This window comes from Oncorhynchus mykiss, chromosome 8 (assembly GCF_013265735.2).
Source record: "Oncorhynchus mykiss isolate Arlee chromosome 8, USDA_OmykA_1.1, whole genome shotgun sequence".
NCBI classification, from domain to species: Eukaryota; Metazoa; Chordata; class Actinopteri; order Salmoniformes; family Salmonidae; genus Oncorhynchus; species Oncorhynchus mykiss.
The window spans coordinates 36,295,197-36,322,216 of NC_048572.1; the positions used below are offsets into that span (position 1 = coordinate 36,295,197).

Here is a 27,020-nt window from a genome sequence, read left to right on the forward strand (position 1 = left end):
GTCTAGTGTGAAACGAATCAGGTCTTACCTTTTGTCTAGTGTGAAACGAATCAGGTCTTACCTATGGTATAGTGTGAAACGAATCAGGTCTTACCTATTGTCTAGTGTGAAACGAATCAGATCTTACCTATTGTCTAGTGTGAAACGAATCAGGTCTTACCTATGGTCTACTGTGAAACGAATCAGGTCTTACTTATTGTCTAGTGTGAAACAAATCAGGTCTTACTTATTTTCTAGTGTGAAACGAATCAGCTCTTACTAATTGTCGAGTGTGAAATGAATCAGGTCTTACCTATGGTCTAGTGGAGAAACAAATAAGGTCTTACCTACTGTCTAGTGCGAAACGAATCAGGTCTTACCTATGGTCTAGTGTGAAACTAATCAGGTCTTACCTATGGTCTCGTGTGAAATGAATCAGGTCTTACCTATGGTCTAGTGTGAAACGAATAAGGTCTTACCTATGGTCTAGTGTGAAACGAATCAGGTCTTACTTATTGTCTAGTGTGAAACGAATCAGGTCTTACTTATTGTCTAGTGTGAAACGAATCAGGTCTTACTTATTGTCTAGTGCGAAACGAATCAGGTCTTACCTATGGTCTAGTGTGAAACGAATCAGGTCTTACCTATGGTCTCGTGTGAAATGAATCAGGTCTTACCTATGGTCTAGTGTGAAACGAATCAGGTCTTACCTATGGTCTAGTGTGAAACGAATCAGGTCTTACTTATTGTCTAGTGTGAAACAAATAATTTCTTACCTTCTGTCTAGTGCGAAACGAATCAGGTCTTACTTATTGTCTAGTGTGAAACGAATCAGGTCTTACTTATTGTCTAGTGTGAAACGAATCAGGTCTTACCTATGGTCTTGTGTGAAACAAATCAGGTCTTACTTATTGTCTAGTGTGAAACAAATAATTTCTTACCTTCTGTCTAGTGCGAAACGAATCAGGTCTTACTTATTGTCTAGTGTGAAACGAATCAGGTCTTACTTATTGTCTAGTGTGAAACGAATCAGGTCTTACCTTTTGTCTAGTGTGAAACGAATCAGGTCTTACCTATGGTCTAGTGTGAAACGAATCAGATCTTACCTATTGTCTAGTGTGAAACGAATCAGGTCTTACCTATGGTCTACTGTGAAACGAATCAGCTCTTACTTATTGTCTAGTGTGAAACAAATCAGGTCTTACTTATTTTCTAGTGTGAAACGAATCAGCTCTTACCTACTGTCTAGTGCGAAACGAATCAGGTCTTACCTATGGTCTAGTGTGAAACTAATCAGGTCTTACCTATGGTCTCGTGTGAAATGAATCAGGTCTTACCTATGGTCTAGTGTGAAACGAATAAGGTCTTACCTATGGTCTAGTGTGAAACGAATCAGGTCTTACTTATTGTCTAGTGTGAAACGAATCAGGTCTTACTTATTGTCTAGTGTGAAACGAATCAGGTCTTACTTATTGTCTAGTGCGAAACGAATCAGGTCTTACCTATGGTCTAGTGTGAAACGAATCAGGTCTTACCTATGGTCTCGTGTGAAATGAATCAGGTCTTACCTATGGTCTAGTGTGAAACGAATCAGGTCTTACCTATGGTCTAGTGTGAAACGAATCAGGTCTTACTTATTGTCTAGTGTGAAACAAATAATTTCTTACCTTCTGTCTAGTGCGAAACGAATCAGGTCTTACTTATTGTCTAGTGTGAAACGAATCAGGTCTTACTTAATGTCTAGTGTGAAACGAATCAGGTCTTACCTATGGTCTAGTGTGAAACAAATCAGGTCTTACTTATTGTCTAGTGTGAAACAAATAATTTCTTACCTTCTGTCTAGTGCGAAACGAATCAGGTCTTACTTATTGTCTAGTGTGAAACGAATCAGGTCTTACTTATTGTCTAGTGTGAAACGAATCAGGTCTTACCTTTTGTCTAGTGTGAAACGAATCAGGTCTTACCTATGGTCTAGTGTGAAACGAATCAGATCTTACCTATTGTCTAGTGTGAAACGAATCAGGTCTTACCTATGGTCTACTGTGAAACGAATCAGGTCTTACTTATTGTCTAGTGTGAAACAAATCAGGTCTTACTTATTTTCTAGTGTGAAACGAATCAGCTCTTACTAATTGTCGAGTGTGAAACGAATCAGGTCTTACTCATTGTCTTGCCTGAAACGAATCAGGTATTACTTATTGTCTCGTGTGAAATGAATCAGGTCTTACCTATGGTCTAGTGGAGAAACAAATAAGGTCTTACCTACTGTCTAGTGCGAAACGAATCAGGTCTTACCTATGGTCTAGTGTGAAACGAATCAGGTCTTACCTATGGTCTCGTGTGAAATGAATCAGGTCTTACCTATGGTCTAGTGTGAAACGAATCAGGTCTTACCTATGGTCTAGTGTGAAACGAATCAGGTCTTACTTATTGTCTAGTGTGAAACGAATCAGGTCTTACCTATGGTCTACTGTGAAACGAATCAGGTCTTACTTATTGTCTAGTGTGAAACAAATCAGGTCTTACTTATTTTCTAGTGTGAAACGAATCAGCTCTTACTAATTGTCGAGTGTGAAACGAATCAGGTCTTACTCATTGTCTTGCCTGAAACGAATCAGGTATTACTTATTGTCTCGTGTGAAATGAATCAGGTCTTACCTATGGTCTAGTGGAGAAACAAATAAGGTCTTACCTACTGTCTAGTGCGAAACGAATCAGGTCTTACCTATGGTCTCGTGTGAAATGAATCAGGTCTTACCTATGGTCTAGTGTGAAACGAATCAGGTCTTACCTATGGTCTAGTGTGAAACGAATCAGGTCTTACTTATTGTCTAGTGTGAAACGAATCAGGTCTTACTTATTGTCTAGTGTGAAACGAATCAGGTCTTACTTATTGTCTAGTGTGAAACAAATCAGGTCTTACTTATTGTCTAGTGTGAAACGAATCAGCTCTTACTTATTGTCTAGTGTGAAACTAATTAGGTCTTACTTATTGTCTAGTGTGAAACTAATTAGGTCTTACTTATTGTCTAGTGTGAAACGAATAAGGTCTTACCTATGGTCTAGTGTGAAACGAATCAGGTCTTACTTATTGTCTAGTGTGAAACGAATCAGGTCTTACTTATTGTCTAGTGTGAAACGAATCAGGTCTTACTTATTGTCTAGTGCGAAACGAATCAGGTCTTACCTATGGTCTAGTGTGAAACGAATCAGGTCTTACCTATGGTCTCGTGTGAATTTAATTAGGTCTTACCTATGGTCTAGTGTGAAACGAATCAGGTCTTACCTATGGTCTAGTGTGAAACGAATCAGGTCTTACTTATTGTCTAGTGTGAAACGAATCAGGTCTTACTTATTGTCTAGTGTGAAACGAATCAGATCTTACTTATTGTCTAGTGTGAAACAAATCAGGTCTTACTTATTGTCTAGTGTGAAACAAATCATTTCTTACCTTCTGTCTAGTGCGAAACGAATCAGGTCTTACTTATTGTCTAGTGTGAAACGAATCAGGTCTTACTTATTGTCTAGTGTGAAACGAATCAGGTCTTACCTTTTGTCTAGTGTGAAACGAATCAGGTCTTACCTATGGTCTAGTGTGAAACGAATCAGATCTTACCTATTGTCTAGTGTGAAACGAATCAGGTCTTACCTATGGTCTACTGTGAAACGAATCAGCTCTTACTTATTGTCTAGTGTGAAACAAATCAGGTCTTACTTATTTTCTAGTGTGAAACGAATCAGCTCTTACTAATTGTCGAGTGTGAAACGAATCAGGTCTTACTCATTGTCTTGCCTGAAAAGAATCAGGTATTACTTATTGTCTCGTGTGAAATGAATCAGGTCTTACCTATGGTCTAGTGGAGAAACAAATAAGGTCTTACCTACTGTCTAGTGCGAAACGAATCAGGTCTTACCTATGGTCTCGTGTGAAACGAATCAGGTCTTACCTATGGTCTCGTGTGAAATGAATCAGGTCTTACCTATGGTCTAGTGTGAAACGAATCAGGTCTTACCTATGGTCTAGTGTGAAACGAATCAGGTCTTACTTATTGTCTAGTGTGAAACGAATCAGGTCTTACTTATTGTCTAGTGTGAAACGAATCAGGTCTTACTTATTGTCTAGTGTGAAACAAATCAGGTCTTACTTATTGTCTAGTGTGAAACGAATCAGCTCTTACTTATTGTCTAGTGTGAAACTAATTAGGTCTTACTTATTGTCTAGTGTGAAACGAATAAGGTCTTACTTATTGTCTAGTGTGAAACGAATCAGCTCTTACTAATTGTCGAGTGTGAAACGAATCAGGTCTTACTTATTGTCTAGTGTGAAACGAATCAGGTATTACCTATTGTCTCGTGTGAAATGAATCAGGTCTTACCAATTGTCTAGTGCCAAACGAATCAGGTCTTACCTATGGTCTAGTGTGAAACGAATCAGGTCTTACCTATGGTCTAGTGTGAAATGAGTCAGGTCTTACCTATGGTCTAGTGTGAAACGAATCAGGTCTTACCTATGGTCTAGTGGGAAACAAATCATATCCTACCTATTGCCTAGTGTGAAACGAATCAGGTCTTACCTACTGTCTAGTGTGAAACGAATCAGGTCTTTCCTACTGTCTAGTGCGAAACGAATCAGGTCTTACTTATTGTCTAGTGTGAAACGAATCAGGTCTTACTTATTGTCTAGTGTGAAACGAATCAGGTCTTACTTATTGTCTAGTGTGAAACGAATCAGGTCTAGTGGTTAGAGCGTTGGACTAGTAACCGGAAGGTTGTGAGTTCAAACCCCCGAGCTGACAAGGTACAATCTGTCGTTCTGCCCCTGAACAGGCAGTTAACCCACTGTTCCCAGGCCGTCATTGAAAATAAGAATTTGTTCTTAACTGACTTGCCTGGTTAAATAAAGGTAAAATAAAAAATAAATAAAAAACGAATCAGGTCTTACCTATGGTCTAGTGTGAAACGAATAAGGTCTTACTTATTGTCTAGTGTGAAACGAATCAGGTCTTACTTATTGTCTAGTGTGAAACGAATCAGGTCTTACTTATTGTCTAGTGCGAAACGAATCAGGTCTTACCTATGGTCTAGTGTGAAACGAATCAGGTCTTACCTATGGTCTCGTGTGAAATGAATCAGGTCTTACCTATGGTCTAGTGTTAAACGAATCAGGTCTTACCTATGGTCTAGTGTGAAACAAATCAGGTCTTACTTATTGTCTAGTGTGAAACGAATCAGGTCTTACTTATTGTCTAGTGTGAAACGAATCAGGTCTTACTTATTGTCTAGTGTGAAACAAATCAGGTCTTACTTATTGTCTAGTGTGAAACAAATCATTTCATGGTCTAGTGTGAAACGAATCAGGTCTTACCTATGGTCTAGTGTGAAACAAATCAGGTCTTACCTATGGTCTAGTGTGAAACGAATCAGGTCTTACTTATTGTCTAGTGTGAAACTAATCAGGTCTTACTTATTGTCTAGTGTGAAACGAATCAGCTCTTACTAATTGTCGAGTGTGAAACGAATCAGGTCTTACTTATTGTCTAGTGTGAAACGAATCAGGTATTACCTATTGTCTCGTGTGAAATGAATCAAGTCTTACCAATTGTCTAGTGCCAAATGAATCAGGTCTTACCTATGGTCTAGTGTGAAACGAATCAGGTCTTACCTATGGTCTAGTGTGAAATGAATCAGGTCTTACCTATGGTCTAGTGTGAAACGAATCAGGTCTTACCTATGGTCTAGTGGGAAACAAATCATATCCTACCTATTGCCTAGTGTGAAACGAATCAGGTCTTACCTACTGTCTAGTGTGAAACGAATCAGGTCTTTCCTACTGTCTAGTGCGAAACAAATCAGGTCTTACCTATTGTCTAGTGTGAAAAAAATCATTTCTTACCTTCTGTCTAGTGCGAAACGAATCAGGTCTTACTTATTGTCTAGTGTGAAACGAATCAGGTCTTACTTATTGTCTAGTGTGAAACGAATCAGGTCTTACTTATTGTCTAGTGTGAAATGAATCAGGTCTTACCTTTTGTCTAGTGTGAAACGAATCAGGTCTTACCTATGGTATAGTGTGAAACGAATCAGGTCTTACCTATTGTCTAGTGTGAAACGAATCAGATCTTACCTATTGTCTAGTGTGAAACGAATCAGGTCTTACCTATGGTCTACTGTGAAACGAATCAGGTCTTACTTATTGTCTAGTGTGAAACAAATCAGGTCTTACTTATTTTCTAGTGTGAAACGAATCAGCTCTTACTAATTGTCGAGTGTGAAACGAATCAGGTCTTACTCATTGTCTTGCCTGAAAAACGAATCAGGTATTACTTATTGTCTCGTGTGAAATGAATCAGGTCTTACCTATGGTCTAGTGGAGAAACAAATAAGGTCTTACCTACTGTCTAGTGCGAAACGAATCAGGTCTTACCTATGGTCTAGTGTGAAACTAATCAGGTCTTACCTATGGTCTCGTGTGAAATGAATCAGGTCTTACCTATGGTCTAGTGTGAAACGAATAAGGTCTTACCTATGGTCTAGTGTGAAACGAATCAGGTCTTACTTATTGTCTAGTGTGAAACGAATCAGGTCTTACTTATTGTCTAGTGTGAAACGAATCAGGTCTTACTTATTGTCTAGTGCGAAACGAATCAGGTCTTACCTATGGTCTAGTGTGAAACGAATCAGGTCTTACCTATGGTCTCGTGTGAAATGAATCAGGTCTTACCTATGGTCTAGTGTGAAACGAATCAGGTCTTACTTATTGTCTAGTGTGAAACGAATCAGGTCTTACTTATTGTCTAGTGTGAAACGAATCAGGTCTTACTTATTGTCTAGTGTGAAACAAATCAGGTCTTACTTATTGTCTAGTGTGAAACAAATAATTTCTTACCTTCTGTCTAGTGCGAAACGAATCAGGTCTTACTTATTGTCTAGTGTGAAACGAATCAGGTCTTACTTATTGTCTAGTGTGAAACGAATCAGGTCTTACCTTTTGTCTAGTGTGAAACGAATCAGGTCTTACCTATGGTCTAGTGTGAAACGAATCAGATCTTACCTATTGTCTAGTGTGAAACGAATCAGGTCTTACCTATGGTCTACTGTGAAACGAATCAGCTCTTACTTATTGTCTAGTGTGAAACAAATCAGGTCTTACCTATGGTCTCGTGTGAAATGAATCAGGTCTTACCTATGGTCTAGTGTGAAACGAATAAGGTCTTACCTATGGTCTAGTGTGAAACGAATCAGGTCTTACTTATTGTCTAGTGTGAAACGAATCAGGTCTTACTTATTGTCTAGTGTGAAACGAATCAGGTCTTACTTATTGTCTAGTGCGAAACGAATCAGGTCTTACCTATGGTCTAGTGTGAAACGAATCAGGTCTTACCTATGGTCTCGTGTGAAATGAATCAGGTCTTACCTATGGTCTAGTGTGAAACGAATCAGGTCTTACCTATGGTCTAGTGTGAAACGAATCAGGTCTTACTTATTGTCTAGTGTGAAACGAATCAGGTCTTACTTATTGTCTAGTGTGAAACGAATCAGGTCTTACTTATTGTCTAGTGTGAAACAAATCAGGTCTTACTTATTGTCTAGTGTGAAACAAATAATTTCTTACCTTCTGTCTAGTGCGAAACGAATCAGGTCTTACTTATTGTCTAGTGTGAAACGAATCAGGTCTTACTTATTGTCTAGTGTGAAACGAATCAGGTCTTACCTTTTGTCTAGTGTGAAACGAATCAGGTCTTACCTATGGTCTAGTGTGAAACGAATCAGATCTTACCTATTGTCTAGTGTGAAACGAATCAGGTCTTACCTATGGTCTACTGTGAAACGAATCAGCTCTTACTTATTGTCTAGTGTGAAACAAATCAGGTCTTACTTATTTTCTAGTGTGAAACGAATCAGCTCTTACTAATTGTCGAGTGTGAAACGAATCAGGTCTTACTCATTGTCTTGCCTGAAACGAATCAGGTATTACTTATTGTCTCGTGTGAAATGAATCAGGTCTTACCTATGGTCTAGTGGAGAAACAAATAAGGTCTTACCTACTGTCTAGTGCGAAACGAATCAGGTCTTACCTATGGTCTAGTGTGAAACGAATCAGGTCTTACCTATGGTCTCGTGTGAAATGAATCAGGTCTTACCTATGGTCTAGTGTGAAACGAATAAGGTCTTACCTATGGTCTAGTGTGAAACGAATCAGGTCTTACTTATTGTCTAGTGTGAAACGAATCAGGTCTTACTTATTGTCTAGTGTGAAACGAATCAGGTCTTACTTATTGTCTAGTGCGAAACGAATCAGGTCTTACCTATGGTCTAGTGTGAAACGAATCAGGTCTTACCTATGGTCTCGTGTGAAATGAATCAGGTCTTACCTATGGTCTAGTGTGAAACGAATCAGGTCTTACTTATTGTCTAGTGTGAAACGAATCAGGTCTTACTTATTGTCTAGTGTGAAACGAATCAGGTCTTACTTATTGTCTAGTGTGAAACAAATCAGGTCTTACTTATTGTCTAGTGTGAAACAAATAATTTCTTACCTTCTGTCTAGTGCGAAACGAATCAGGTCTTACTTATTGTCTAGTGTGAAACGAATCAGGTCTTACTTATTGTCTAGTGTGAAACGAATCAGGTCTTACCTTTTGTCTAGTGTGAAACGAATCAGGTCTTACCTATGGTCTAGTGTGAAACGAATCAGATCTTACCTATTGTCTAGTGTGAAACGAATCAGGTCTTACCTATGGTCTACTGTGAAACGAATCAGCTCTTACTTATTGTCTAGTGTGAAACAAATCAGGTCTTACCTATGGTCTCGTGTGAAATGAATCAGGTCTTACCTATGGTCTAGTGTGAAACGAATAAGGTCTTACCTATGGTCTAGTGTGAAACGAATCAGGTCTTACTTATTGTCTAGTGTGAAACGAATCAGGTCTTACTTATTGTCTAGTGTGAAACGAATCAGGTCTTACTTATTGTCTAGTGCGAAACGAATCAGGTCTTACCTATGGTCTAGTGTGAAACGAATCAGGTCTTACCTATGGTCTCGTGTGAAATGAATCAGGTCTTACCTATGGTCTAGTGTGAAACGAATCAGGTCTTACCTATGGTCTAGTGTGAAACGAATCAGGTCTTACTTATTGTCTAGTGTGAAACGAATCAGGTCTTACTTATTGTCTAGTGTGAAACGAATCAGGTCTTACTTATTGTCTAGTGTGAAACAAATCAGGTCTTACTTATTGTCTAGTGTGAAACAAATAATTTCTTACCTTCTGTCTAGTGCGAAACGAATCAGGTCTTACTTATTGTCTAGTGTGAAACGAATCAGGTCTTACTTATTGTCTAGTGTGAAACGAATCAGGTCTTACCTTTTGTCTAGTGTGAAACGAATCAGGTCTTACCTATGGTCTAGTGTGAAACGAATCAGATCTTACCTATTGTCTAGTGTGAAACGAATCAGGTCTTACCTATGGTCTACTGTGAAACGAATCAGCTCTTACTTATTGTCTAGTGTGAAACAAATCAGGTCTTACTTATTTTCTAGTGTGAAACGAATCAGCTCTTACTAATTGTCGAGTGTGAAACGAATCAGGTCTTACTCATTGTCTTGCCTGAAACGAATCAGGTATTACTTATTGTCTCGTGTGAAATGAATCAGGTCTTACCTATGGTCTAGTGGAGAAACAAATAAGGTCTTACCTACTGTCTAGTGCGAAACGAATCAGGTCTTACCTATGGTCTAGTGTGAAACGAATCAGGTCTTACCTATGGTCTCGTGTGAAATGAATCAGGTCTTACCTATGGTCTAGTGTGAAACGAATCAGGTCTTACCTATGGTCTAGTGTGAAACGAATCAGGTCTTACTTATTGTCTAGTGTGAAACGAATCAGGTCTTACCTATGGTCTACTGTGAAACGAATCAGGTCTTACTTATTGTCTAGTGTGAAACAAATCAGGTCTTACTTATTTTCTAGTGTGAAACGAATCAGCTCTTACTAATTGTCGAGTGTGAAACGAATCAGGTATTACTTATTGTCTCGTGTGAAATGAATCAGGTCTTTTACCTATGGTCTAGTGGAGAAACAAATAAGGTCTTACCTACTGTCTAGTGCGAAACGAATCAGGTCTTACCTATGGTCTAGTGTGAAACGAATCAGGTCTTACCTATGGTCTCGTGTGAAATGAATCAGGTCTTACCTATGGTCTAGTGTGAAACGAATCAGGTCTTACCTATGGTCTAGTGTGAAACGAATCAGGTCTTACTTATTGTCTAGTGTGAAACGAATCAGGTCTTACTTATTGTCTAGTGTGAAACGAATCAGGTCTTACTTATTGTCTAGTGTGAAACAAATCAGGTCTTACTTATTGTCTAGTGTGAAACGAATCAGCTCTTACTTATTGTCTAGTGTGAAACTAATTAGGTCTTACTTATTGTCTAGTGTGAAACTAATTAGGTCTTACTTATTGTCTAGTGTGAAACGAATAAGGTCTTACCTATGGTCTAGTGTGAAACGAATCAGGTCTTACTTATTGTCTAGTGTGAAACGAATCAGGTCTTACTTATTGTCTAGTGTGAAACGAATCAGGTCTTACTTATTGTCTAGTGCGAAACGAATCAGGTCTTACCTATGGTCTAGTGTGAAACGAATCAGGTCTTACCTATGGTCTCGTGTGAAATGAATTAGGTCTTACCTATGGTCTAGTGTGAAACGAATCAGCTCTTACTAATTGTCGAGTGTGAAACGAATCAGGTATTACTTATTGTCTCGTGTGAAATGAATCAGGTCTTTTACCTATGGTCTAGTGGAGAAACAAATAAGGTCTTACCTACTGTCTAGTGCGAAACGAATCAGGTCTTACCTATGGTCTAGTGTGAAACGAATCAGGTCTTACCTATGGTCTCGTGTGAAATGAATCAGGTCTTACCTATGGTCTAGTGTGAAACGAATCAGGTCTTACCTATGGTCTAGTGTGAAACGAATCAGGTCTTACTTATTGTCTAGTGTGAAACGAATCAGGTCTTACTTATTGTCTAGTGTGAAACGAATCAGGTCTTACTTATTGTCTAGTGTGAAACAAATCAGGTCTTACTTATTGTCTAGTGTGAAACGAATCAGCTCTTACTTATTGTCTAGTGTGAAACTAATTAGGTCTTACTTATTGTCTAGTGTGAAACTAATTAGGTCTTACTTATTGTCTAGTGTGAAACGAATAAGGTCTTACCTATGGTCTAGTGTGAAACGAATCAGGTCTTACTTATTGTCTAGTGTGAAACGAATCAGGTCTTACTTATTGTCTAGTGTGAAACGAATCAGGTCTTACTTATTGTCTAGTGCGAAACGAATCAGGTCTTACCTATGGTCTAGTGTGAAACGAATCAGGTCTTACCTATGGTCTCGTGTGAAATGAATTAGGTCTTACCTATGGTCTAGTGTGAAACGAATCAGGTCTTACCTATGGTCTAGTGTGAAACGAATCAGGTCTTACTTATTGTCTAGTGTGAAACGAATCAGGTCTTACTTATTGTCTAGTGTGAAACAAATCAGGTCTTACTTATTGTCTAGTGTGAAACAAATCAGGTCTTACTTATTGTCTAGTGTGAAACAAATCATTTCTTACCTTCTGTCTAGTGCGAAACGAATCAGGTCTTACTTATTGTCTAGTGTGAAACGAATCAGGTCTTACTTATTGTCTAGTGTGAAACGAATCAGGTCTTACCTTTTGTCTAGTGTGAAACGAATCAGGTCTTACCTATGGTCTAGTGTGAAACGAATCAGATCTTACCTATTGTCTAGTGTGAAACGAATCAGGTCTTACCTATGGTCTACTGTGAAACGAATCAGCTCTTACTTATTGTCTAGTGTGAAACAAATCAGGTCTTACTTATTTTCTAGTGTGAAACGAATCAGCTCTTACTAATTGTCGAGTGTGAAACGAATCAGGTCTTACTCATTGTCTTGCCTGAAACGAATCAGGTATTACTTATTGTCTCGTGTGAAATGAATCAGGTCTTACCTATGGTCTAGTGGAGAAACAAATAATGTCTTACCTACTCTCTAGTGCGAAACGAATCAGGTCTTACCTATGGTCTAGTGTGAAACGAATCAGGTCTTACCTATGGTCTCGTGTGAAATGAATCAGGTCTTACCTATGGTCTAGTGTGAAACGAATCAGGTCTTACCTATGGTCTAGTGTGAAACGAATCAGGTCTTACTTATTGTCTAGTGTGAAACGAATCAGGTCTTACTTATTGTCTAGTGTGAAACGAATCAGGTCTTACTTATTGTCTAGTGTGAAACAAATCAGGTCTTACTTATTGTCTAGTGTGAAACGAATCAGCTCTTACTTATTGTCTAGTGTGAAACTAATTAGGTCTTACTTATTGTCTAGTGTGAAACGAATAAGGTCTTACTTATTGTCTAGTGTGAAACGAATCAGCTCTTACTAATTGTCGAGTGTGAAACGAATCAGGTCTTACTTATTGTCTAGTGTGAAACGAATCAGGTATTACCTATTGTCTCGTGTGAAATGAATCAGGTCTTACCAATTGTCTAGTGCCAAACGAATCAGGTCTTACCTATGGTCTAGTGTGAAACGAATCAGGTCTTACCTATGGTCTAGTGTGAAATGAGTCAGGTCTTACCTATGGTCTAGTGTGAAACGAATCAGGTCTTACCTATGGTCTAGTGGGAAACAAATCATATCCTACCTATTGCCTAGGGTGAAACGAATCAGGTCTTACCTACTGTCTAGTGTGAAACGAATCAGGTCTTTCCTACTGTCTAGTGCGAAACAAATCAGGTCTTACCTATTGTCTAGTGTGAAACAAATAATTTCTTACCTTCTGTCTAGTGCGAAACGAATCAGGTCTTACTTATTGTCTAGTGTGAAACGAATCAGGTCTTACTTATTGTCTAGTGTGAAACGAATCAGGTCTTACTTATTGTCTAGTGTGAAACGAATCAGGTCTTACCTTTTGTCTAGTGTGAAACGAATCAGGTCTTACCTATGGTATAGTGTGAAACGAATCAGGTCTTACCTATTGTCTAGTGTGAAACGAATCAGATCTTACCTATTGTCTAGTGTGAAACGAATCAGGTCTTACCTATGGTCTACTGTGAAACGAATCAGGTCTTACTTATTGTCTAGTGTGAAACAAATCAGGTCTTACTTATTTTCTAGTGTGAAACGAATCAGCTCTTACTAATTGTCGAGTGTGAAACGAATCAGGTCTTACTCATTGTCTTGCCTGAAACGAATCAGGTATTACTTATTGTCTCGTGTGAAATGAATCAGGTCTTACCTATGGTCTAGTGGAGAAACAAATAAGGTCTTACCTACTGTCTAGTGCGAAACGAATCAGGTCTTACCTATGGTCTAGTGTGAAACGAATCAGGTCTTACCTATGGTCTCGTGTGAAATGAATCAGGTCTTACCTATGGTCTAGTGTGAAACGAATAAGGTCTTACCTATGGTCTAGTGTGAAACGAATCAGGTCTTACTTATTGTCTAGTGTGAAACGAATCAGGTCTTACTAATTGTCTAGTGTGAAACGAATCAGGTCTTACTTATTGTCTAGTGCGAAACGAATCAGGTCTTACCTATGGTCTAGTGTGAAACGAATCAGGTCTTACCTATGGTCTCGTGTGAAATGAATCAGGTCTTACCTATGGTCTAGTGTGAAACGAATCAGGTCTTACCTATGGTCTAGTGTGAAACGAATCAGGTCTTACTTATTGTCTAGTGTGAAACGAATCAGGTCTTACTTATTGTCTAGTGTGAAACGAATCAGGTCTTACTTATTGTCTAGTGTGAAACAAATCATTTCATGGTCTAGTGTGAACCGAATCAGGTCTTACCTATGGTCTAGTGTGAAACGAATCAGGTCTTACCTATGATCTAGTGTGAAACGAATCAGGTCTTACCTATGGTCTAGTGTGAAACGAATCAAGTCTTACCTATTGTCTAGTGCGAAACAAATCAGGTCTTACCTATTGTCTAGTGTGAAACTAATCAGGTCTTACTAATTGTCTAGTGGGAAACGAACCAGGTCTTATCTATTGTCTAGTGTGAAACGAATCAGGTCTTATCTATTGTCTAGTGTGAAACGAATCAGGTCTTACCTATGGTCTAGTGTGAAACGAATCAGGTCTTACCTATGGTCTAGTGTGAAACGAATCAGGTCTTACCTATGGTCTAGTGTGAAACGAATCAGGTCTTACCTATGGTCTAGTGTGAAACGAATCAGGTCTTACCTATTGTCTAGTGGGAAACGAATCAGGTCTTACCTATGTTCTAATGTGAAACGAATCAGGTCTTACCTATTGTCTAGTGGGAAACGAATCAGGTCTTACCTAATGTCTAGTGGGAAACGAATCAGGTCTTACCTATTGTCTAGTGTGAAACAAATCAGGTCTTACCTATTGTCTAGTGTGAAACGAATCAGGTCTTACCTATGGTCTAGTGTGAAACGAATCAGGTCTTACCTATGGTCTAGTGTGAAACGAATCAGGTCTTACCTATTGTCTAGTGTGAAATGAATCAGGTCTTACCTATTGTCTAGTGCCAAACGAATCAGGTCTTACCTATGGTCTAGTGTGAAATGAATCAGGTCTTACCTATTGTCTAGTGCCAAACGAATCAGGTCTTACCTATTGTCTAGTGCCAAACGAATCAGGTCTTACCTATGGTCTAGTGTGAAACGAATCAGGTCTTACCTATGGTCTAGTGTGAAACGAATCAGGTCTTACCTATTGTCTAGTGTGAAATGAATCAGGTCTTACCTATGGTGTAGTGTGAAATGAATCAGGTCTTACTAATTGTCTAGTGGGAAACGAACCAGGTCTTATCTATTGTCTAGTGTGAAACGAATCAGGTCTTACCTATGGTGTAATGTGAAACGAATCAGGTCTTACCTATTGTCTAGTGTGAAATGAATCAGGTCTTACCAATTGTCTAGTGTGAAATGAATCAGGTCTTACCTATTGTCTAGTGCCAAACGAATCAGGTCTTACCTATTGTCTAGTGCCAAACAAATCATGTCTTACCTATGGTCTAATGTGAAACGAATCAGGTCTTACCTATTGTCTAGTGTGAAACGAATCAGGTCTTACCTATGGTCTAGTGTGAAACGAATCAAGTCTTACCTATGGTCTAGTGCGAAACAAATCAGGTCTTACCTATTGTCTAGTGTGAAACTAATCAGGTCTTACTAATTGTCTAGTGGGAAACGAACCAGGTCTTATCTATTGTCTAGTGTGAAACGAATCAGGTCTTATCTATTGTCTAGTGTGAAACGAATCAGGTCTTACCTATGGTCTAGTGTGAAACGAATCAGGTCTTACCTATGGTCTAGTGTGAAACGAATCAGGTCTTACCTATGGTCTAGTGTGAAACGAATCAGGTCTTACCTATTGTCTAGTGGGAAACGAATCAGGTCTTACCTATGTTCTAATGTGAAACGAATCAGGTCTTACCTATTGTCTAGTGGGAAACGAATCAGGTCTTACCTATTGTCTAGTGGGAAACGAATCAGGTCTTACCTATTGTCTAGTGTGAAACGAATCAGGTCTTACCTATGGTCTAGTGTGAAACGAATCAGGTCTTACCTATGGTCTAGTGTGAAACGAATCAGGTCTTACTTATTGTCTAGTGTGAAACGAATCAGGTCTTACTTATTGTCTAGTGTGAAACGAATCAGGTCTTACTTATTGTCTAGTGTGAAACAAATCATTTCATGGTCTAGTGTGAAACGAATCAGGTCTTACCTATGGTCTAGTGTGAAACGAATCAGGTCTTACCTATGATCTAGTGTGAAACGAATCAGGTCTTACCTATGGTCTAGTGTGAAACGAATCAAGTCTTACCTATTGTCTAGTGCGAAACAAATCAGGTCTTACCTATTGTCTAGTGTGAAACTAATCAGGTCTTACTAATTGTCTAGTGGGAAACGAACCAGGTCTTATCTATTGTCTAGTGTGAAACGAATCAGGTCTTATCTATTGTCTAGTGTGAAACGAATCAGGTCTTACCTATGGTCTAGTGTGAAACGAATCAGGTCTTACCTATGGTCTAGTGTGAAACGAATCAGGTCTTACCTATGGTCTAGTGTGAAACGAATCAGGTCTTACCTATTGTCTAGTGGGAAACGAATCAGGTCTTACCTATGTTCTAATGTGAAACGAATCAGGTCTTACCTATTGTCTAGTGGGAAACGAATCAGGTCTTACCTATTGTCTAGTGGGAAACGAATCAGGTCTTACCTATTGTCTAGTGTGAAACGAATCAGGTCTTACCTATGGTCTAGTGTGAAACGAATCAGGTCTTACCTATGGTCTAGTGTGAAACGAATCAGGTCTTACCTATTGTCTAGTGCCAAACGAATCAGGTCTTACCTATGGTCTAGTGTGAAACGAATCAGGTCTTACCTATGGTCTAGTGTGAAACGAATCAGGTCTTACCTATTGTCTAGTGGGAAACGAATCAGGTCTTACCTATGTTCTAATGTGAAACGAATCAGGTCTTACCTATTGTCTAGTGGGAAACGAATCAGGTCTTACCTAATGTCTAGTGGGAAACGAATCAGGTCTTACCTATTGTCTAGTGTGAAACAAATCAGGTCTTACCTATTGTCTAGTGTGAAACGAATCAGGTCTTACCTATGGTCTAGTGTGAAACGAATCAGGTCTTACCTATGGTCTAGTGTGAAACGAATCAGGTCTTACCTATTGTCTAGTGTGAAATGAATCAGGTCTTACCTATTGTCTAGTGCCAAACGAATCAGGTCTTACCTATGGTCTAGTGTGAAATGAATCAGGTCTTACCTATTGTCTAGTGCCAAACGAATCAGGTCTTACCTATTGTCTAGTGCCAAACGAATCAGGTCTTACCTATGGTCTAGTGTGAAACGAATCAGGTCTTACCTATGGTCTAGTGTGAAACGAATCAGGTCTTACCTATTGTCTAGTGTGAAATGAATCAGGTCTTACCTATGGTGTAGTGTGAAATGAATCAGGTCTTACTAATTGTCTAGTGGGAAACGAACCAGGTCTTATCTATTGTCTAGTGTGAAACGAATCAGGTCTTACCTATGGTGTAATGTGAAACGAATCAGGTCTTACCTATTGTCTAGTGTGAAATGAATCAGGTCTTACCAATTGTCTAGTGTGAAATGAATCAGGTCTTACCTATTGTCTAGTGCCAAACGAATCAGGTCTTACCTATTGTCTAGTGCCAAACAAATCATGTCTTACCTATGGTCTAATGTGAAACGAATCAGGTCTTACCTATTGTCTAGTGTGAAACGAATCAGGTCTTACCTATGGTGTAGTGTGAAACGAATCAGGTCTTACTAATTGTCTAGTGGGAAACGAACCAGGTCTTATCTATTGTCTAGTGTGAAACGAATCAGGTCTTATCTATTGTCTAGTGTGAAACGAATCAGGTCTTACCTATGGTGTATTGTGAAACGAATCAGGTCTTACCTATGGTCTAGTGTGAAACGAATCAGGTCTTACCTATGGTCTAGTGTGAAACGAATCAGGTTTTACCTATGGTGTAGTGTGAAACGAATCAGGTCTTACCTATGGTGTAGTGTGAAACGAATCAGGTCTTACTAATTGTCCAGTGGGAAAAGAATCAGGTCTTACCTATTGTCTAGTGGGAAACAAATCAGGTCTTACCTATTGTCTAGTGTGAAACGAATCAGGTCTTACCTATTGTCTAGTGGGAAACGAATCAGGTCTTACCTATTGTCTAGTGGGAAACGAATCAGGTCTTACCTATTGTCTAGTGGGAAACGAATCAGGTCTTACCTATTGTCTAGTGTGAAACGAATCAGGTCTTACCTATGGTCTAGTGTGAAACGAATCAGGTCTTACCTATGGTCTAGTGTGAAACGAATCAGGTCTTACTTATTGTCTAGTGTGAAACGAATCAGGTCTTACTTATTGTCTAGTGTGAAACGAATCAGGTCTTACTTATTGTCTAGTGTGAAACAAATCATTTCATGGTCTAGTGTGAAACGAATCAGGTCTTACCTATGGTCTAGTGTGAAACGAATCAGGTCTTACCTATGATCTAGTGTGAAACGAATCAGGTCTTACCTATGGTCTAGTGTGAAACGAATCAAGTCTTACCTATTGTCTAGTGCGAAACAAATCAGGTCTTACCTATTGTCTAGTGTGAAACTAATCAGGTCTTACTAATTGTCTAGTGGGAAACGAACCAGGTCTTATCTATTGTCTAGTGTGAAACGAATCAGGTCTTATCTATTGTCTAGTGTGAAACGAATCAGGTCTTACCTATGGTCTAGTGTGAAACGAATCAGGTCTTACCTATGGTCTAGTGTGAAACGAATCAGGTCTTACCTATGGTCTAGTGTGAAACGAATCAGGTCTTACCTATTGTCTAGTGGGAAACGAATCAGGTCTTACCTATGTTCTAATGTGAAACGAATCAGGTCTTACCTATTGTCTAGTGGGAAACGAATCAGGTCTTACCTATTGTCTAGTGGGAAACGAATCAGGTCTTACCTATTGTCTAGTGTGAAACGAATCAGGTCTTACCTATGGTCTAGTGTGAAACGAATCAGGTCTTACCTATGGTCTAGTGTGAAACGAATCAGGTCTTACCTATTGTCTAGTGCCAAACGAATCAGGTCTTACCTATGGTCTAGTGTGAAACGAATCAGGTCTTACCTATGGTCTAGTGTGAAACGAATCAGGTCTTACCTATTGTCTAGTGGGAAACGAATCAGGTCTTACCTATGTTCTAATGTGAAACGAATCAGGTCTTACCTATTGTCTAGTGGGAAACGAATCAGGTCTTACCTAATGTCTAGTGGGAAACGAATCAGGTCTTACCTATTGTCTAGTGTGAAACAAATCAGGTCTTACCTATTGTCTAGTGTGAAACGAATCAGGTCTTACCTATGGTCTAGTGTGAAACGAATCAGGTCTTACCTATGGTCTAGTGTGAAACGAATCAGGTCTTACCTATTGTCTAGTGTGAAATGAATCAGGTCTTACCTATTGTCTAGTGCCAAACGAATCAGGTCTTACCTATGGTCTAGTGTGAAATGAATCAGGTCTTACCTATTGTCTAGTGCCAAACGAATCAGGTCTTACCTATTGTCTAGTGCCAAACGAATCAGGTCTTACCTATGGTCTAGTGTGAAACGAATCAGGTCTTACCTATGGTCTAGTGTGAAACGAATCAGGTCTTACCTATTGTCTAGTGTGAAATGAATCAGGTCTTACCTATGGTGTAGTGTGAAATGAATCAGGTCTTACTAATTGTCTAGTGGGAAACGAACCAGGTCTTATCTATTGTCTAGTGTGAAACGAATCAGGTCTTACCTATGGTGTAATGTGAAACGAATCAGGTCTTACCTATTGTCTAGTGTGAAATGAATCAGGTCTTACCAATTGTCTAGTGTGAAATGAATCAGGTCTTACCTATTGTCTAGTGCCAAACGAATCAGGTCTTACCTATTGTCTAGTGCCAAACAAATCATGTCTTACCTATGGTCTAATGTGAAACGAATCAGGTCTTACCTATTGTCTAGTGTGAAACGAATCAGGTCTTACCTATGGTGTAGTGTGAAACGAATCAGGTCTTACTAATTGTCTAGTGGGAAACGAACCAGGTCTTATCTATTGTCTAGTGTGAAACGAATCAGGTCTTATCTATTGTCTAGTGTGAAACGAATCAGGTCTTACCTATGGTGTATTGTGAAACGAATCAGGTCTTACCTATGGTCTAGTGTGAAACGAATCAGGTCTTACCTATGGTCTAGTGTGAAACGAATCAGGTTTTACCTATGGTGTAGTGTGAAACGAATCAGGTCTTACCTATGGTGTAGTGTGAAACGAATCAGGTCTTACTAATTGTCCAGTGGGAAAAGAATCAGGTCTTACCTATTGTCTAGTGGGAAACAAATCAGGTCTTACCTATTGTCTAGTGTGAAACGAATCAGGTCTTACCTATTGTCTAGTGGGAAACGAATCAGGTCTTACCTATTGTTTAGTGGGAAACGAATCAGGTCTTACTAATTGTCTAGTGGGAAACGAATCAGGTCTTACCTATTGTCTAGTGGGAAACGAATCAGGTCTTACCTATTGTCTAGTGTGAAACGAATCAGGTCTTACCTATTGTCTAGTGTGAAACGAATCAGGTCTTACCTATGGTCTAGTGTGAAACGAATCAGGTCTTACCTATGGTCTAGTGTGAAACGAATCAGGTCTTACCTATTGTCTAGTGTGAAATGAATCAGGTCTTACCTATTGTCTAGTGCCAAACGAATCAGGTCTTACCTATTGTCTAGTGCCAAACGAATCAGGTCTTACCTATGGTCTAGTGTGAAATGAATCAGGTCTTACCTATTGTCTAGTGCCAAACGAATCAGGTCTTACCTATGGTCTAGTGTGAAACGAATCAGGTCTTACCTATGGTCTAGTGTGAAACGAATCAGGTCTTACCTATTGTCTAGTGTGAAATGAATCAGGTCTTACCTATTGTCTAGTGCCAAACGAATCAGGTCTTACCTATTGTCTAGTGCCAAACGAATCAGGTCTTACCTATGGTCTAGTGTGAAATGAATCAGGTCTTACCTATTGTCTAGTGCCAAACGAATCAGGTCTTACCTATTGTCTAGTGCCAAACGAATCAGGTCTTACCTATGGTCTAGTGTGAAACGAATCAGGTCTTACCTATGGTCTAGTGTGAAACGAATCAGGTCTTACCTATTGTCTAGTGTGAAATGAATCAGGTCTTACCTATTGTCTAGTGTGAAACGAATCAGGTCTTACCTATGGTCTAGTGTGAAACGAATCAGGTCTTACCTATGGTCTAGTGTGAAACGAATCAGGTCTTACCTATGGTGTAGTGTGAAACGAATCAGGTCTTACTAATTGTCTAGTGGGAAACGAACCAGGTCTTATCTATTGTCTAGTGTGAAACGAATCAGGTCTTACCTATGGTGTAGTGTGAAACGAATCAGGTCTTACCTATTGTCTAGTGCCAAACGAATCAGGTCTTACCTATCGTCTAGTGCCAAACGAATCAGGTCTTACCTATGGTCTAGTGTGAAACGAATCAGGTCTTACCTATGGTCTAGTGTGAAACGAATCAGGTCTTACCTATGGTGTAGTGTGAAACGAATCAGGTCTTACCTATTGTCTAGTGGGAAACGAACCAGGTCTTATCTATTGTCTAGTGTGAAACGAATCAGGTCTTATCTAATGTCTAGTGTGAAACAAATCAGGTCTTACCTATGGTGTAGTGTGAAACGAATCAGGTCTTACCTATGGTGTAGTGTGAAACGAATCAGGTCTTACCTATTGTCTAGTGCCAAACTAATCAGGTCTTACCTATGGTCTAGTGTGAAACGAATCAGGTCTTACCTATGGTCTAGTGTGAAACGAATCAGGTTTTACCTATGGTGTAGTGTGAAACGAATCAGGTCTTACCTATGGTGTAGTGTGAAACGAATCAGGTCTTACTAATTGTCTAGTGGGAAACGAATCAGGTCTTACTAATTGTCCAGTGGGAAACGAATCAGGTCTTACCTATTGTCTAGTGGGAAACGAATCAGGTCTTACCTATTGTCTAGTGTGAAACGAATCAGGTCTTACCTATTGTCTAGTGGGAAACGAATCAGGTCTTACCTATTGTTTAGTGGGAAACGAATCAGGTCTTACTAATTGTCTAGTGGGAAACGAATCAGGTCTTACCTATTGTCTAGTGGGAAACAAATCAGGTCTTACCTATTGTCTAGTGTGAAACGAATCAGGTCTTACCTATTGTCTAGTGTGAAACGAATCAGGTCTTACCTATGGTCTAGTGTGAAACGAATCAGGTCTTACCTATGGTCTAGTGTGAAACGAATCAGGTCTTACCTATTGTCTAGTGTGAAATGAATCAGGTCTTACCTATTGTCTAGTGCCAAACGAATCAGGTCTTACCTATTGTCTAGTGCCAAACGAATCAGGTCTTACCTATGGTCTAGTTTGAAATGAATCAGGTCTTACCTATTGTCTAGTGCCAAACGAATCAGGTCTTACCTATGGTCTAGTGTGAAACGAATCAGGTCTTACCTATGGTCTAGTGTGAAACGAATCAGGTCTTACCTATTGTCTAGTGTGAAATGAATCAGGTCTTACCTATTGTCTAGTGCCAAACGAATCAGGTCTTACCTATTGTCTAGTGCCAAACAAATCAGGTCTTACCTATGGTCTAGTGTGAAATGAATCAGGTCTTACCTATTGTCTAGTGACAAACGAATCAGGTCTTACCTATTGTCTAGTGCCAAACGAATCAGGTCTTACCTATGGTCTAGTGTGAAACGAATCAGGTCTTACCTATGGTCTAGTGTGAAACGAATCAGGTCTTACCTATGGTGTAGTGTGAAACGAATCAGGTCTTACTAATTGTCTAGTGGGAAACGAACCAGGTCTTATCTATTGTCTAGTGTGAAACGAATCAGGTCTTACCTATGGTGTAGTGTGAAACGAATCAGGTCTTACCTATTGTCTAGTGTGAAATGAATCAGGTCTTACCTATTGTCTAGTGTGAAATGAATCAGGTCTTACCTATTGTCTAGTGCCAAACGAATCAGGTCTTACCTATCGTCTAGTGCCAAACGAATCAGGTCTTACCTATGGTCTAGTGTGAAACGAATCAGGTCTTACCTATGGTCTAGTGTGAAACGAATCAGGTCTTACCTATGGTGTAGTGTGAAACGAATCAGGTCTTACTAATTGTCTAGTGGGAAACGAACCAGGTCTTATCTATTGTCTAGTGTGAAACGAATCAGGTCTTATCTATTGTCTAGTGTGAAACAAATCAGGTCTTACCTATGGTGTAGTGTGAAACGAATCAGGTCTTACCTATGGTGTAGTGTGAAACGAATCAGGTCTTACCTATTGTCTAGTGCCAAACTAATCAGGTCTTACCTATGGTCTAGTGTGAAACGAATCAGGTCTTACCTATGGTCTAGTGTGAAACAAATCAGGTTTTACCTATGGTGTAGTGTGAAACGAATCAGGTCTTACCTATGTTGTAGTGTGAAACGAATCAGGTCTTACTAATTGTCTAGTGGGAAACGAATCAGGTCTTACCTATTGTCTAGTGGGAAACAAATCAGGTCTTACCTATTGTCTAGTGTGAAACGAATCAGGTCTTACCTATTGTCTAGTGGGAAACGAATCAGGTCTTACCTATTGTCTAGTGGGAAACGAATCAGGTCTTACCTATTGTCTAGTGTGAAATGAATCAGGTCTTACCTATGGTCTAGTGTGAAACGAATCAGGTCTTACCTATGGTCTAGTGTGAAACGAATCAGGTCTTACCTATGGTGTAGTGTGAAACGAATCAGGTCTTACCTATGGTGTAGTGTGAAACAAATCAGGTCTTACCTATTGTCTAGTGTGAAATGAATCAGGTCTTACCTATTGTCTAGTGTGAAATGAATCAGGTCTTACCTATTGTCTAGTGCCAAACGAATCAGGTCTTACCTATCGTCTAGTGCCAAACGAATCAGGTCTTACCTATGGTCTAGTGTGAAACGAATCAGGTCTTACCTATGGTCTAGTGTGAAATGAATCAGGTCTTACCTATGGTGTAGTGTGAAACGAATCAGGTCTTACTAATTGTCTAGTGGGAAACGAACCAGGTCTTATCTATTGTCTAGTGTGAAACGAATCAGGTCTTATCTATTGTCTAGTGTGAAACAAATCAGGTCTTACTTATGGTGTAGTGTGAAACGAATCAGGTCTTACCTATGGTGTAGTGTGAAACGAATCAGGTCTTACCTATTGTCTAGTGCCAAACTAATCAGGTCTTACCTATGGTCTAGTGTGAAACGAATCAGGTCTTACCTATGGTCTAGTGTGAAACGAATCAGGTTTTACCTATGGTGTAGTGTGAAACGAATCAGGTCTTACCTATGTTGTAGTGTGAAACGAATCAGGTCTTACTAATTGTCTAGTGGGAAACGAATCAGGTCTTACCTATTGTCTAGTGGGAAACAAATCAGGTCTTACCTATTGTCTAGTGTGAAACGAATCAGGTCTTACCTATTGTCTAGTGGGAAACGAATCAGGTCTTACCTATTGTCTAGTGGGAAACTAATCAGGTCTTACTAATTGTCTAGTGGGAAACGAATCAGGTCTTACCTATTGTCTAGTGTGAAATGAATCAGGTCTTACCTATGGTCTAGTGTGAAACGAATCAGGTCTTACCTATGGTCTAGTGTGAAATGAATCAGGTCTTACCTATGGTGTAGTGTGAAACGAATCAGGTCTTACCTATGGTGTAGTGTGAAACGAATCAGGTCTTACCTATGGTCTAGTGTGAAACGAATCAGGTCTTACCTATGGTCTAGTGTGAAACGAATCAGGTCTTACCTATGGTCTAGTGTGAAACGAATCAGGTCTTACCTATGGTCTAGTGTGAAACGAATCAGGTCTTACCTATGGTCTAGTGTGAAACGAATCAGGTCTTACCTATGGTCTAGTGTGAAACGAATCAGGTCTTACCTATTGTCTAGTGTGAAATGAATCAGGTCTTACCTATGGTCTAGTGTGAAACGAATCAGGTCTTACCTATGGTCTAGTGTGAAACGAATCAGGTCTTACCTATGGTCTGGAAGTTCAGGGCCACCAGTTGACAGCCTGCATTCCAGAAGAGCTGAGGGTTATAGTTGGAGGAGTCTACTCTGGTGCCTTTAGGATAGATACGACTCAGCTGCAGCTTGTTATACCTGAACACGCTCCGTTAAGGAGAGGACATCTGGAGAGGGGTTTTACCTTCTGCACTGAGATATCTAGTACTTACACGGATAGGGGAGACCGGGAACAAATTAACACTGGGTCTGATGTAACAGCTTAATAACTCAACTCAAATTAGAAATAACTGTTAGTCAATGTGCTAATGCTTGGTTAGTATTACTACGAGCCTAAGAATTTGTGTTAAAATCCATCAATTCATTTTTCATTTATTGACACATTTGTTTTGTATAAAAATATGATTAATCTAACTCAAATAATATTTTCATAGTGAGCATATGCCTAAAAGTGTTACTTTGATCCCCGGTCTCCCTACTTTTACTGAACCAGGGAAGGTGATTTACAAGTTCACATTGCTGTTGATGTACTTCTTCACTCGGGACAGTTTCAAACAATGGAAAAGATTTGAACAGACATTTTACGCCAATCATCCACACAGAGTGGGAAGGATACTCGACAAACTCCACAGGTGACTTGGTGAGTTGCTCCAAGGCTTTGGTCTCCACGAACGATGACATCTGGTAGCTCCGATTGATCTCTGGAAATTGATTGATTGGCAAATTCATGTTGAAAATGTCATAACTTGCGGAATTGATTCTACTAGTTTTTTTTTTTTTTTAAACATGCAGCAACATTTGAAAGAGTGAATCTGTAACAGAACAACTAACTTGAGATAGTGTATTCACAGCGCCAAAAACCTGTGGTTCACAATCACATGGAATATTCAAATGAGTGTGTATGGTGTTGTTCTTCAGAACAGGTCTGGTCTAAATAGGTGTTGAGTTGTGATCAGGAGTGAAGGGCTTACTTTTGGAGGCCTCGAAAGAGTTAAATTTGACTGGCTGGACATAACTGACCAGGTTGGACATCTCCTCTGTGGCAAACGCCTCGCTGCCCGCTGTACCCTGGAGGAGGATCACACGACACACGATTAGAGAGAGAACAGCCTCCTCTCGTCTCCTCACCTTTACTCTCCTTGTTTGACTGTCGGGACATAGCTCAATAGTTAAAGTGTCTTTCTGTGAATCTCCACTAGTGGGCAGCCTCAGCACACATTAAACAGGAGACACCCGAGGCTGCTGAAGAAAGAAGGAAGATGGGCTACTTACCTCATCCATGGACCCCTTCTTGCAGTCATCATCGTCATCATCATCATCGTCACTCTCTGCCTCAACTTCACCTGAAAGACAAGGGCAGGTTTAAGTTAGCTTCTCTGGCTACATGCTAGTGATTTCTGAAGGCTGTATTGTCAGAAAGCAACCGCCAGGGTTTGGAGTATTAGTGGGTACGTTAGGGAAAAGAAAAGGGGGAAGGGAGCTTGGGACAGGGTTGTAAAATTCTGGAAACTTTCCATAAATTCCCTGGTTTTCCTGAAATCCCGGTTGGAGTATACCCGGAATTAGAAGGGAATTTGTGGAAAACCAGGGAATTTATTGAAAGTTCCCAGAATGCAACCCTAGATAGGATAGGAAAATGAATTACGGGAAGGAGCTAGGGAAAGGGAATATGGACAGGAAGAAACTAAGGAAGTGACTAAGTCAGCGTTCCCCAAACTCGGCCGTGGGACCCCATGGGGTGCACGTTTAGTTTTTTGCCCTAGCACTACACAGCTGAGTCAAATAATCAAAGCTCAATGATTAGTTGATAATTTGAATCATCTGTGTAGCACTAGGGCAAAAACCAAAACGTGCACCCCCTGGGGACCCGAGGACCGAATTATGGAAACCCTGGAATAGGTTATAGAACTAAGGGTTGTTTTAGGACCAGGTAACTGAGGGATATCTATCTGATGGTGTGACCATGGCCATGGCTCACCAATGGACTTCCTGCCCTGTGGTCGGAGGCTGAGCTCAGCGACCTCTAGAGGCTGGGAGGACTCGGTCATCTCCTGGTTGGCCGACCCTGGTGGACAACAAATAAGGAGTAACCAATATGTGATATACACAGTGCAGGCTGGTGTCTCCTGAAATCGGAGGATGGGCTCATTGTAATGGCCGAAATGTAATGAATGGAAGAGTATCAAACACATGGAAACTATTTCCATTCCAGCCATCACAATGAAGCCGTCCCAAAGATTTCTCCCTCCACCAGCTCCAACGGGATATACAGGTAACTTGAGTAAATGAGTATATTGAAAGCAGGCGCTTCCAAACAGGTCTGGTTCCTGAGTTAATTAAGCGGTTAATATCCCATCATGCTTAGGGTCATGTATAAAAATGCCCAGTTGCCCATTATTTTGGCTACCATGGCTAGAAGAAG

At 39.8% G+C, this 27,020-nt stretch overlaps 1 protein-coding gene across 4 annotated transcripts in view; it reads right to left on the bottom strand.

Annotated features, from left to right (window-relative positions):
* Positions 1–27,020, bottom strand: part of LOC110529236 (1-phosphatidylinositol 4,5-bisphosphate phosphodiesterase beta-1) — a 274,505-nt gene that overhangs the window by 78,963 nt on the left and 168,522 nt on the right. For all 4 annotated transcript variants that reach the window (XR_005052868.1, XM_036985415.1, XM_036985413.1 and 1 more), the window contains exons 15-19: positions 26,577–26,663; positions 25,871–25,941; positions 25,570–25,666; positions 25,215–25,299; positions 24,612–24,736 (exon numbers count right to left, since the gene is read on the bottom strand). Coding sequence is in view for 3 of the 4 variants with exons in the window: in XM_036985415.1 (XP_036841310.1) it covers positions 24,612–24,736; positions 25,215–25,299; positions 25,570–25,666; positions 25,871–25,941; positions 26,577–26,663 (465 nt within the window). In the remaining variant the exon portion in view is untranslated. The remainder of the gene's footprint in view (positions 1–24,611; positions 24,737–25,214; positions 25,300–25,569; positions 25,667–25,870; positions 25,942–26,576; positions 26,664–27,020) is intronic.